Source organism: Mytilus galloprovincialis, chromosome 13 (assembly GCF_965363235.1).
Source record: "Mytilus galloprovincialis chromosome 13, xbMytGall1.hap1.1, whole genome shotgun sequence".
In the NCBI taxonomy this organism is placed as follows: Eukaryota; Metazoa; Mollusca; class Bivalvia; order Mytilida; family Mytilidae; genus Mytilus; species Mytilus galloprovincialis.
In genome coordinates, this window is record NC_134850.1 from 61,530,289 (window position 1) to 61,545,461 (window position 15,173).

The 15,173-nt window shown below is 31.0% G+C and overlaps 1 protein-coding gene across 1 annotated transcript in view; it reads left to right on the forward strand.

Annotated features, from left to right (window-relative positions):
- The window catches only part of LOC143057282 (phospholipid scramblase 1-like), a 53,870-nt gene extending 41,265 nt beyond the window's left edge, over positions 1 to 12,605 (forward strand). Inside the window, exon 10 of the mRNA XM_076230562.1 lies at positions 12,492 to 12,605. Coding sequence (XP_076086677.1) covers positions 12,492 to 12,539 — 48 coding nt within the window. The 3' untranslated portion in view covers positions 12,540 to 12,605. The remainder of the gene's footprint in view (positions 1 to 12,491) is intronic.
- The last annotated feature ends 2,568 nt before the right edge of the window (positions 12,606 to 15,173 follow it).

Consider the following 15,173-nt stretch of genomic DNA (forward strand, 5'->3'; position numbering starts at 1 on the left):
CCGTTTTAAAACTCCCAGTTCTTGAAAAATATACCCCTAAATAATTAAAGTCTTTAACAATATCGATATTTGAGTTGTTGTATTTAAACATTAAATTCTTTTGTAATCTTCCCTTTGTAAAAACTACTATCTTTGTTTTTTCAACGTTCATCTGAGTCCCCATATGTTACAATACGTATTAAATTTATCTAAGGAGGCCTGGAGATCAGTCGCCGTTTCGGCAAGTATGATCGTGTCATCAGCATAAAGTATAGCAAATAAATTTAAATAAATATCTAACTTTGTTTCAATGTCTTTGCTTACTGTTTGTTGACCAATCACATTTTCTTGGCATAGGAAATCTTCTAAGTCATTTAAAAAAGTGAAAATAAAAAGGGTGATAGAATTTCACCCTGTCGAACACTATTTTCGCATGGGAAAAAATAAGAATTTTACCATTATATATTAAACATGATTTGATATTTTGATACATATTAAAGATAATGTTGTACATTTTGCCACTTTTATTACTTAAAAGCATTTTATACCACAGAGCATCCCGTTGAACAGTGTCAAATGCCTTCTCAAAATCAACAAATGCACAAAAGAGCTTCTTTTTCTTATTTCTTAGAATTTCAAAAAATGAATGCAAAACGAACATGCAATCAGTTGTCGAATAACCTTCACGAAAACCAACTTGTTTTTCCTTTATCAACAATGTTTCTTTCGAAAATTTTATTAGTCTTGCATTTAAGATTGAAGTAAATAGTTTTCTAAAACAGCTAACAATTGTAATCGGGCGATAATTTTTAGGGTTGTATTTATCACCTTTATTTTTGTAAAATGGTTTAATGGTCCCAATTACCCATGATTCAGGAATTGTCCCCGATTCAAAGATAAGATTGAACAATTTGAGATAAAGTTCCATATACTGACCAAGCGAAGATTTTATGTATTCGTTGATAATTTTATCATCTGAACAGGCTTTGTTGTTTTTCAGCTTTTTTACGCACTTTAAAATTTCATCTTCAGTTATCGGCACATTAAGGCTTTCATAGATGTTATTATCGAAATCGCAATGACCTTGAGAAGTGTCTTTTGTATCTTTTATATTTTCTTTGGCTGTATTTAGTTCTTTAAAAAAATGTAAGCAAATTTTTCAAAATCTACATTTGGTTGTACTGTGCCATCACGGTTATTCAAAATTTTCCAGTATTCTTGCGTATCATTATTTTTCAGTGATTCATTTTATTTCTGATTTCTTTTCTGTATTTCTTTTGCGCCTTATTCATTACTTTTTTATTTTGCTTTTCGCTTGCTTTTGCGAGGTTGCAGTAATGTGTAGACAGATTTTTTTCTGCGTTTAAATTTCCGAAATTGTTGTCTTGCCTTTGAGCAATCTAAATCAAACCAAGGTTTTTTTTGCGTGCCTCGTTGGGATTTTGTTATAATAGTAGCTTTAGAAACGTTTTTTTTAGTGCCAAAAGTCTTTTTAGCCGAATCTAATAGACGTTTTCCTATTTTATGTACCATTGAGTTTATACTTAATTGGGTCAAGTTCTTAGTGTCTTCAATTTCTTTCATTAAGATGGCTATCATTTCAGTATCAATATTTTCTTGGAAAAGCAATGATTTTGAAGCGTCCCATTTCTTTATTTTCTCATCTTTGCCATTATCAATGCCATCAGTTGTTTCCGTATCTGCAATTAAGCACTTGATTGAAAGCAGTAAAGGGGAATGAACGTCGGAATATAAACTGGAAAAATCTAAAATTTCAAAGTTTAAAAAATTTTGTAAAAAAGATACATTACTGATGCAATAATCGACTACGCTAGCATTTCGACATGTTAATTTACCTTCCCTATCTTTTTGTGTTCTGCCATTCATGATAAAAAGATTATTACCTTTACAGAAATCTAATAACTGATTCCCAAAACGGTTTTTGCATTTGTCTTTATTATTCCTTTTCCGGGTCAAGTTTTTTTCGTCTAATTCACACACCATGTTTACAGTCACACCCTCATCATAAGTACATATATCATTTTCATTAACATAAATAAAATCTCTGTCTTCTGCTGTTCGCGCGTTAAAGTCACCGATAAAAAATACTTTTTCAAATTTCCTTGAGAGATCTAAATATTCGTTTTCAATTTCATCGAGAGCACTTGACGAAGAGTATGATGTGTATTCCGGTGGTATATAGATAATACCTAGTATAACATCTTGGTTAGAACATATAATTTTTGATATTTTACACCACAAAACAACTTTGCAATCAGTTTTTATAACCTCAATATTTTCATGATGGTGTACTTTAAAACACAGAGCTATACCCCCGGACTTTATTCTACTTACTTTTTTTCCTATTTTTCAAAAGAAATTTATACCCTTTAAGCCGAATGACATCCAAATCATCAGTTTTAGTTTCTACAAAGCAAGCAATATCATTTTTGTAAATTAGTTCACTAAATTCGGGATAATTGATTCTTGATTTTAGACCACAACAGTTAATACACAGTATATTTAAAATGTTCTGCTCATTTTCTATATGGACTTCCTCATTCAAGGATTCTCTCGATTCATCCTAAATATGGGTTGACAAAGTAATTTCCTCGTTTTCATCTTCGGCAGAGTCATTTCTCGAGCGTTTAAATCGACGTGGTGGTATTGGCGGGGATCCAGTAATTGTTAGAGGAGGGTTTTTGCTCAGAAGAACATCCCTATATTCTTTTGTTTGGTCGTTGGAGGCTGTTCTGTTATAGTATGGTTTTCCATTTATATAAAGCTTGTCTCGGACAAGCTTAACTTTTTTGCCCTCACTTTTTGCCTTTTTCATAATTGGGTAGAGATCTTTTCTTTTATTTTCAATTTCTGGTGGGAACTGTTCGCTAATACCAATTTTTTTGCCTTTTAACTTATAAGTTCGGCTGAGGACGTGTTCCATTTCTCTTCGATAAATAAAGCGTGTCACTATAGGGCGGACTCCATTTAGGCCTGGTTTGCCGAAGCGGTGAACATTTCCAAATGAAACGCGGTAGTTTATGCCTAGTTCCGCTTCTAAGAAGTTTTGAATTTTTGCATCGCATATTTCATTTTGTTGGGAATCTAGTCCGGAAAAGATTAAATTATTTTTCATGCTTCTGCATTTTAAATCCGTGATCGTGTCTTGCATTTGTTTGATTGTTTCTTTTTGTTCTGATTTGCCTTCGTTTCTATAGCCAGGATTCTTTCGTCAATGTTCTCAATCGAGTCTGTATTTCTGTCACAATGGTTCAGCGCAGTATTGACTATTTTTCCTATACTTTCTACACCTTCCTCTACTACTTTGCTGTTGATTTGGATGTCATTTAACAGCTCTTCGTGTTCCGATACTCTTGCTATTACCGATAACATTTTTGTGTTGATGTCTTCTATTTTCTTTACATCTGTTTCGTTTACTTCGATTTTTTCGTTAAGATGAAGTAAAGTATTCAATATTGCAATCATCACCGTTTTTGTATCGATCTGATCAGTGTTTCCTACTAGTGTTGACTTAATCTTTTGTAGATAGAATATTTCGGTTATATCGTCCATTTTGTTTTCTTTTGGCGGTCATTCAATAGTTGTTCATTAGATGATTGTTCAATCTGCAGTTAATTTAATCTCAGTTCATTCTATTTAACAATTATTGTTAAGCTGCATGTACCTGCATTTGATTAGGATTTATATATAAGGTCAACATGGTATTTTTTTTAATTCTACATTATTACACATATTTCAGTATATAGTTCTATATATGTTACCAGAGATGGTTTTATATCATATGTCTCTGATGGTACAAATTATACTTAAAACAGATTTTCATGTTCATAATATAATTATTTTTTTCACACTCCATGGCTCTGTTTTATGTTGTGATTGGTTTTTTTTTATTTTGAGTACATGCATTACTATCCCACTAAATTACATATAATTAGTGAAAAAGCTATTTTCAGTTTACAGAAACTATATTGGCATTTAAATTTTATCATGTGTATAGCATGTTTAGCAATATTTGGTTATTTGATATAAATGATTGGGGATTGGGTTTTAAGTTGACATGACAAATACTTAGAAGCTGTCACACCCAGAATATATCCTGATACTCTTGGCATTGACCATAACTGCTATTGGATATATATGTACACATGTTCTATAAAGTAACTTGACATTTCTGTTAGAGACTAAAAGTGCATTTATTTATATTTCTATAAGTACTCAGAAAAACAAGGTATCTCATTTCCTTTATCATATTATTAAGCTTTCATCAAGTGTATTTATTCTAGAAAAATATACAATTTACTTTATTTTGTTAAATACAGACATGACAACTCAAGGGTATGGGTATCCATGTTCTATGTTGAGATTTATATCTCCTAAGCCCTATTAAGTTCTGGATGATTTAAAAAACAGAAAGTTCTAACTACTACATTTCATAATTGATATTTTACAATATATCCCATTTTCTAAAATGAGACAGCACAAAACAAAACACATGACAGGTTTGCTACCAATGTCAGGCCAAATCTCAAAAAATAGTTGGAATGAAAAACCACTGCAGAAAACAAAATTCTTTAAAGATAAAATGCAATTATGACATTAATTTGTTTAGGAAATTTTTTTACTTTTTTACTCAGTCTCTCAATACAAAATGAAATAAAGCCCTGATTTTGTTTTTATTGTTTATTAATGTTTCTCAATTTTTATTACCTTGTAATATTGCTACTAACAAACAAATAGCAATTACTTTTTTGGTAAAGCCTTTATTCTAATAGAGTACTTTGATTAATTCAATTTTAAGGGTATGATATTATATGCCAGTGACCAGAAGTTGTTACATTTCAGTGTTCATCATTAATAGACCTGACATAAATAATTATTTGCATGTATAAACATATTTAGAATGGAAATAAACATATAACTGACATTGGGTCTTAACAGAAATTATCTAAAAACATTACTCTAGAATAGAATATATATACAACAAAATTGTACATTGTATACCCATAATCTTTATAAAATATATTGTCATGTAGATCTACTAGGAAAAAAATTTGTTTCTGCATCACTGAATGCTGAATCAAAATGAAGTGTTTATGTGTATTCAAGAATAATAATTGATTCTTCTAAGAAGATGTATGCCTTGAAATAATTATTTCTATCAAAGTATGACAAAATGGGGAAAAAAATGCAATCAAGGAATATGCTGAAACATTTTTTCCCCTTAATGATGGAATTTTTTCACCAAAGCTTGGGGTAAGTATTTTTTCTTATAATTTACTGGTCCAAAACCCCTCACTTTTTGTAAATATTTTTAACCACATCATGTAAATCATGTATAATTATGTGTTGTTATCATAAACAATTTGAGAAAAAAAGTTCCTTCAAATGTGTTTTCAAATTCGAGACATATTTTTGTTCATAAATTAAAATCTTATTTAGGTTTGCTTTACACCACTTCTCAATTTTTGAATCAGAAGGATCCAGGTCTTAAAAGTATTTTGAAGTATACAAGACTTTTAACCTAGGTTGATTCTAAGAATAGGGGAATATTTCATTTTGTTCTTCTCCTCTTTCCCCAAGAGAGCACACCTTAGTTTTACCACCATTAATACTTGTGAACAATTTCAAATACACCCTTTCATAAACAATATAATATCAAATAGAAAGATGTATTTGAATGCCATGGAGGCAACTTATCCACATAAAAAGAATTGTTTCGGATTTGAATAATGCTAGGCAACTGTACATCTTTTATATGCACAAACAATGCATTATAGTACATTTAGTACACTATAAAAGTACCAGGAAGTACCTTAAAATGTCATTGAATAAACTTAAATTTTGTCACCAAAATAACATGACAAAAAATATTTACAACTTACATGTTTACATGTATACAGTAGATTTGTTTTCATGTACTGTAACATATTTGTGAATAATAATGAATTCTGATGACGACATTTGTTGAAAAAGTACAATGTCACGAACGTTTATTTGAATTATGTATATGTCGTGGTAAAGAAGAGAAACATTTTAAAAGTCAATTGTTCATGAACAATTGAAAGGTCTTTCCTTTTTCCTTTTTGATAAATTTACAGAATTTCTATGTTCGGCTAAGTAACTTGCAAAAACATAAAAGACTCCAAGTCTTTATCATGACCAATATCGGGGTAGGGAAGTTGGTTCAAATGTCTATAAACCTTACATTTTGAAGAGATTAACAACGATCCTTTTTATGAAAAAGAATTTTATGTTAAATTTTTCGAATAACTATTAATTCTAAGAAATGAAATTCAGTGTCCATTCATTCTTCCTAGTTTAATTATGTAAAACGCTACACTTTATGAATCGTATTGCAAGTCAATAACTAGGACGATAGTATTTTACAACACCACTCACTAATTGCAACACGGTTCATCGAGTAAAATAAATCTGAAATGATATAATATTAATTCTAACATGACGTCATTCAAACGCTTTGAGTACACACCCGTGGTAAAATATGAATATATTGCCAGTGCTGTTCCGATTGTACTCCCACGTCATATGCTTTTTTATGAATGAGATACCCGACGTCATAGAACAATGACGTTAGAATGTAAGCATTTTACGGGAAAATACACGCTTGTGAATCCGAAAATCATCACAAGGAAACATACACAAATGATGCTAAAATGTGGCAAAAGCCCTGTATTGTACATCATATAAGACATATAAATAAATTATCATTCAAATTCATCCAAAACTGTCTAAATACATTATTTTAATTAGTTTAAGCATGTCACTAATGCAGTTTGCTCCGTTCTTTTACGCTAGTTTATTAGTGCGTTATTTATGGGAACGGCAAATATTTGCCTACACCTAGAGCGCTTCGATCCAAAAGAATTGCCGTATGTGTCCTATCAAAATCGAAATAATTCATTGGGGCTTGAATATAACTAGATTTTACCACGGGTTGTCCCGTTATGCCGATGTTTTACCCCTCGCTATCGTTCAGGGGTAAAATATTTGTCATAAAGGGCCAACCCGTGGTAAAATCACGATATATTCAAGCCCCCATGAATTAAAATGGCTAAAAATGAAAAAGACAAACAGAAAAACAATAGTACACATGACACAACATAGAAAACTAAAGAAAAAACAACACCAACCCCACCAAAAACTAGGGGTGATCTCAGGTGCTCCGGAAGGGTAAGCAGATCCTGTTCCACATGTGGCACCCGTCGTGTTGCTTATGTGATTACAAATCCGGTAAATAGTCTAATTCGGTAGGTTATGATACATTTGGTCAGAAACAATCATATGACATCTTATAGGAGTTATTGTCCCTGAAATGTTTCAATTTAAGGTAAACTGATTATGACTCCAACGTGGTACATAATAGCCATAGGGTGACTTCATTAAACCGGAAGTTACTTATATCTTCCTTATTACATGCAAAAGTATATAGAATCTTTTAATTTTGGAATTCGTGTTAATAAAGCTATCATGTGAGTCCTAAAGTGACATTTTTAAAAACGGAAGTTGACAATTATCTCCCTTATTTCAGGCAAAAATATATCGAAACCTATGCTTGGACGCCTACAGTTACTTTGTGTTAACCGGAAGTAGCTTATCATAAATAATTTAGAAATTGATGTTGAAAGAACTTCAATTGTGTAGACTTTGGTTTTTTATTTTTTCTCTACTTTGCACTCAGACAAGTCTGAAGCGATATTTAACTCTGACAATAAGCTATATGGTCAAGTATCATTGTACTATTATACCTCCTTGTGTACTTTAAATTTTGAATTTTCTTCTTTCAACTTTGTTCTATGTTTAGTTCGGGTTATTGTAAAAAAAAAAACGAACACGTCTTGGGGGATGGACACGTTTGAGAGTGTTACATTATACAAAGTATATTCATGCTGAATTAATTTGTAGTTTCATTAAATTGAACGTAATTTTTTCCGGTCTTCAACTGTTATGTTGTGTATGTGCTACTTTTACAAATTCTCCAATGCTTAGCATAACTGTCTCGAACTCTGCATTGCTTTAGGCTATAACGGTGTTATTTTCCTGTATGTAAATGTCATATAAGTTGCTAGGTCTCAGAATTCTTATCCTGGCCAAGGGCTTCACTTCTCTTTTTTTGTTTACTCTATATTATGTCTTCCAAATATTGAAATCACTGTCAATTAACGGAATTGCCACTTTTGCAGAATCTTATTTTCCAGGTGGCTATATCATACTGACATACAAAAAAATGTAGCATACATTATTGTTGGATCTGAAAATATTTCATCATTTCTATCATTAGATTTCCTCTATGAACCTTAATTTTCACAGAATCCTCGTGTAACGGCTAAACCAAAAAATGATCATTATTTATTTCTCCAGGATCATTGGCGATATGACTATTCTCTGACTGACTGTCAAGACTGAGTGTGGATATCTTGCAGAGGAATTGTTGAGTTATAGATACATTATTTTCTGCATCAGATGTGTGTACATTTTCAATGCTACTACATATGTATGCACTGTGAACTTTTCCATTTGTTCCATATCTCGGATACACAATTTCTTTGGACTAAATCGCCTTGTCGGCAGCACCATCTATGATAACAGATACACAATTTTTTGGAACTGAATGGCCTTGTCGGCATCACCATCTATGATAACAGATATAAAATTTGTGTCTTTAACATTGCCTGGGTTGACCTCTAGAAATGGTAGTTAATATTTCATTGGCGTAAAATATAAGTCTTTTTCATTTATTTTTAATGACTGATATTTGATTTTTTTTTTTAATATATTCAATTCATTTCCTGTGGCCAATGGCTGTCCTTCTTCAAATCAGGTGACAATGTCCCCATTGCTAAAGTATTTGTAAAGTTTTCTCTTAATATCATATAATAAGCCCCGCCACGGGTTCTTATACCTGTACTTTGTTCAGTTTTTCATAATCTTGTATAATCTTTAATCTTAAACAGATTTTAATTTCATATTTAATAATCATATACTCCATACTCGGAGATTTACCAAGGAAACATGCATTGCAGTGTCAGTGATCTTGAAAAAACAAAAACAAACAATGAATTTGACCATGAACAGTATACTTCAAACAATCTCTGAAACGTCAGTTTGACTGTAATAGTACGCAACCACGTCCGGTCAAAATGGGGGGGGGGGGATGTAGAAAATCATCCGTAGTTGATCGATCGATTATTGGTTGATGAACGTCCAGTGGCAAATATTTAAAATTGAACAAATTGTTTTACCAGGACGAAAACAATGCTGCCAAACAGAAATTATTTGTTTACAGATGAATTCCTCAATAAGAAGGACATGAAGTACTAAGACTACTCCCTTGCCATGATAAAATATAATTATTCTTCTATATCACATTTTATCAATAATTCATGAATTACTTTTTTAGGGGAAATGCTACTGGCCACTTAAAAATCAATAGAGAAGACATTCCAGATTAGAGAGACCTGTTTAATTGTGACTGGTAATTTTAATCCATATTGACCATTGATTTATTTATTGCTGTATATTTTGTTCGTATTTCTTAAACAACATTGACCAGTTGATCAGACAAGTTTCGATGTAATTTGTAGGATAAGTATCACGAGTTGGTTGACCGTTATGGAATAACCGTTTCACAAATGATATCGGATATGTTGTTCCTTACGTCGTAACTACAATCCCCTTCCCTTTCATGAATGTGACCTACCGAATAAGACTATTTGTTATCATATAAGCAACACGACGGGTGCCACATGTGGAGCAGGATCTGCTTACCCTTAAGGAGCACCTGAGATCAGCCCTAGTTTTTGGTGGGGTTCCTGTTGTTTATTCTTTAGTTTTCTATTTTGTGTCTGATTGTCTTTTTCATTTTTAGCCATGGCGTTGTCGGTTTATTTTCGATTTATGAGTTTGAGTTGTTCCTTTGGTATCTTTCGTCGCTCTTTTTCAACCGTCATCAATCGGAATTTCTCTTCTAAAGTAAAAAAAATTAAAATGACGACCATGTGCTAACATGAATTTTTTGCAATGCATTATATACTTCGAAAGGACAATGTTAATATGTACATATACATTTATATTACATAATTGTATTTGTTAAACCATTTATCCTACACACTTACATGGGCTTATTGTATTATGTTGTGTTATTTGTATAGAAGCATTTATAGTTTATCATTACAAAGTTCTATTCGTTTATAACTATATCGTATACATTTCATTTTTCTATCCTAATTATCAATGTTGCCAATCTAAAATAAATTATGACCACATATTGTCTAGACTAGTGAAAAAGTAAGATGACTATACTTTAGTTTGGAGTTTTTATTTCTTTTTCATTACTGTTGACTCAGAATCCTAAACTCATCAAGGTTTATAAATTATCAAACATTCATTGTCAAAATATAAAGCAAAACACAATTAAGTTTATTACGGACAGTTTTTCCGAAGAAGAAATAGTCATACTGTCATGGAGTCATTTTAGACCTTATTTTATATTTTGGTGAAAATTTAGTTTTCAGCAAAAAGGCATAAGTTTAAGATATTTTATTTATTTAAAGTTCATTTCGAAGCTGCAGTATTTATTAAAAGTATTTTTGTTATATATTCGTTCATTATTGTTGAAGGAAATCATTTTTATATTCTCGAAATATTTAAGATAAGAATTTCAAATCTAATAGATATTTATTTTGGAATTTGTCACTTCAGATTTTCTCTTTGTTAGGCATTATTTTTATCAATTTAAGATGTTTAGCGACAAGCTAAGTGGACACAATTAGACATGTTTTTTACTAATTCTATTGTCCGGTAACCACAAACAACTTGTTGTGTAAACAACCTAGGTCTAGGTAACCTGGTCAATTAGGGTTCTTTGTCCTGTCCAGCAAAGACCTTTCCACGCCCCTTTTTACCCCAAAAGTTCAGGGTAACCAAGATAGCTTGATTGTTTGACGAATCTGATTGGACGAACCTGAAACAGTAACGCAAAATCGAACAAGTGAATTTCGGTCCCAAAAGTGGCATTATCGAATGCGCTTTAGAAGATATAGCATCTAAAACCAAATTCACTGTGTTTGTTTTAACTGTTTTCAGGTGAGTCAAGTATTTTTATTTATTATTTTATTTAATTGCATCATGAAACTTCGTTAAGTTTCCTTTCCATTTTATTTAGTAAAGTTGAAATTAATTATCAATAAGTTCTGCAAGGAAAGAAATTAAGATCAAATCGTTGTTTCTTGATCAGTGTAAATAGATGTATATATGTTCAAAAAAATGTTGGTTTATTCTTCACAAACTTTCTGTACTCAAGGGTATTTTTAAACGCGTTATAGAATTAAGTTTTACGCTCGCATGTTGGAAATGATAATTTTAACTTATCGCTTGTTCATACTTAATACGATTTAAGGTCAGTTCCGCAAGGATAAGATATTGATTATTTTGATAAACGCGTTATGCGTAATTTTCACATGTGTAGGTTAATTTAATAAGAAATTATTTATCGTAAACTATTCTTGTCGTTTAGTCCTATATTATTATGAGTCATGAATTTTGATACAAAGCAAGCATTTATATTTTAATAGCTAGTTTCCCCAATTCATATTATAGTGTTTCATATTTATATTATTTGCATATTCACGATTAAGTTCGTAATGCTAAGTTTGTCTCGATTTCGAATATTTCTCAACCAATGCTCATTGTCGGAATTGATATTTTTGGGTTGATAGGTTAATAGTTTTAAGCTTTTACAAGCACCATATATGCTCTACCATGTTTATATTTCAAAAGATACCAGATCGTAACATTTTATTACATGCCCCTTATCAAAATATTATATATTCAATATTTTATGCTGGTTAGCACGTGCTTTATGCTCTGTTAGGTTCAAATAGTCGGTCTCGCATTATGCTCATATATTTAAGATTAAGTCCGCATCTTGCTCATATATTTGAATGCTAAATAAGCTTTCATTTATAAGAAATATTATAAGCATACGTGTTTGTCAGTTTAAATGCATATGCTCATGCATTTACATAAAATTTGTATACTATATCTATTATTTGATCATTTATATGAATTATATGTTTCTATTATTTGTATAATATACTATTATATTGTTGTGAATTATATTTGGATTATCGAATGCGCTTCAGAAGATATAACATCTAAAACCAAATTCACTGTGTTTGTTTTAACTGTTTTCAGGCCCTTACCCATACTCATAAGTCCGTAAGGTGTGCTGTTGGTTAAGTCCAACCATAACAGGCAAACAACAGTCCACACGACCCAGCATCCGACAAACCCGATAACAGTCAGAAACCCAATTCTGATAATACTATCATGTTGAGAGTTGTCTCATTGGCAGTTATAACATATCTTCTCCTTTATTAAACAAACAACAAAAACAAAATAAATATTCACCTGGTATACATATTTTTTTTATTTTGGACATCACAAGTCATTTTACTTTTAATATTTTTCAGGACTTCATGTACCTTGAAAAATCATCAGGAGGAGCCGCAGGCTATTGAACTTAAATACCTGTGTGTTACAGTAGATAAATACTGGAACTCTTCGAAAAACATCTTAGATTTAAATATTTCAACGGTAGCATTTATCTTCTATTCCTCTAGGTTTGACTTGTTATCTTCAGGATGTTTGTTTAACAATAGACGTAGTTTTTTAATTGTAACTATTATATATATAATAAATGATTTTAATTTTTAATCTTCCCTACTAAAGTTATGCAAACAGATGACTTTATTTTTTTACTATTTTGTATATAATTTCAATGATTTTAAGAAAATATAATGTATCATATAATTCTACTAGTGTATTCACTGCAATGTGACAATCAAATCTTAAGAAAAACTATAAAAATTTAAAAAGTCCAGGATTCAAGACACTTGATATATTGACTCTGAGTGTGTCATGTCCGCGAAGAAAATGTAGAAGTGCAAGTCGGTTCAGTATTGTATACCATATGTGCCATAATCAACCTAGTGATACCAAAGTCTATAAATATCGTTGTTTTTCGTCTGTTATGTTATATGCATATTTTTCATGTAAGTAAACAACAAAAATGTAAAATAGACATTTATATATATTGAGTTTTATTTTTAACAAAATATTTCCTCATTAGAGCATACAAATTCTAACAAGCATTGTATCCAACCGAATTTTTGTTATTCTAACAAATGTTGTATCATACAAATGTTGTCTCATATCTAGAATCGCACGAGTTTCCTAAAACAAAATATTTAGTGTAATGAAATGAAATAAACATGAAGAAACTGTGATCTTAAAGTACGAGGACTATTTTAATTCAACGGCTTGAATTTTATTGTATCAAAACTGTTCATAACAGTATAAATGTCGTTAACTGCACTTCATTATATTTTTTTATAAATAATGCACATAAAATGCAATCAAACTCATAGCAATATGATTTTAATATACTGACCGACTTTAGAAACGCAACACTAGATTATTTTTGTGTTATTTTTGAATGAATGTGTCAACGTCAAAAGCGATGACTGCCTGTTACAAACGCCAAAATGATTGTCAGAAAAGTCAACAAAGTCTGTCTGACATGTTTTGGGTTCTGTTTTACACCTTCTGATTTTGCATTTGTTCAACCCATTAATTGGTTTTGGCAATTATGCGGTTGAAACTTGAGGGCTTTACAGGTTTTCCTGCAGTCAATTCTTTGGCAATGCAGTTCATGGGAATCATTTATGGCATGAATCTGTACTCAATGGCATGGCACTCGGCAATTTGATTAGCAGTTGACGTTGCGGCCGTAAAAATGATTGGCAAATGACGTTGCATAATCAAATTCTGTTAACGTTTCATTGTCACTACATGTTGATCTGTTTATTGTTGGTCAGCAACAAATCTTGTCTTCTTGTATCGTTGTCGGAAGGACAGTAGGACGAGTTTCTGAAGTCATACGGTATGGTTACAGCACATTTATGTTTTCATGTTTGCAGTATTCTTAAGGGCTAATTCAGTTCTTTGTTTTTTTTTATTTCTCAGACTTGGCAAAATGCAGATGCAACATTAGAAAAATAAATAAGTAAGGCAAAGGATTAAAAGAACTGTTTCACAAACCAAAAAAAAAATGAAACAATCTTTCATGGGACCAAAATTTCGCTTTTAAGAAATTCGTGCGACTTCAAAAATTCGGTATGTTCAATAACCACAGGTAAGTCAGATTTTGATTTTTTGTAAGGAGAAAGTAGCATGATAAGCATAAAAAGTAGTTGTAAGAGAATCAAAAAAGATTTGGAAAAAAAAATCAAAAAAATGAGTGTTGCGTTTCTAAAGTCGTTCAGTTTACATGATGGTGCAATACACAAAGATGCTTTAATGTTATATGATATATCAATATAACTTATTTTTGAGATACAGGTTACTTGCAACATGTGCAAGGTTTCAAAAATTTGGAATCATAAATAAAATTATGATTTACATTTTTTTCATGCCTTTAAGGATCGGATTGATCTTGGTTTGCTAGATTCACACCATAAAAACCATTCATACATTCAAACCTCTGCAAATCAAATATATAATATGTAGCGTAGACGTTGTTAGACAATTCATTTATTTTGCAGTACTTCTAATCATAGTAAATCATCTACAATTAAGCAGTATTTGTATACTTGATTTTTTTTTATTTGGAAATATTGAAATATCGAAACCTCTAAAAACCTATTTTGATAGTTTCAAAATAATTCCCTATATCAGCTAGATATACGATAAATAAACTCATCATAGATAGCAGGGTTAAACATTTCGGCGTTTCGACTAAAATGGCTCATCAGTGACGTTCAAAATAAAAAAAAATATGTTTAAATAGATAGATAAGAACGAGGTCGTAGCGCATTTAAGATTAACGCATTATTATCATTTGGTCGTTTTTTGTAGTTGGATCATTGGCAACCATGCCACATTCCTTATATAGAAATATAAAATTTGTAAAAAACATACACAATGAAGTATGGTGAGACAATTATCAAAATAATTGTATTTCCGTTTGGAATATGCTTATTCAATATTGAAATCGAATGTTCAATACTAGGAGTAATAATAAGTACATTTTATCCCTGAAAGTAATATATTAGAAAAAAACATATTTAACAACAAAGACATATACGTTCTAC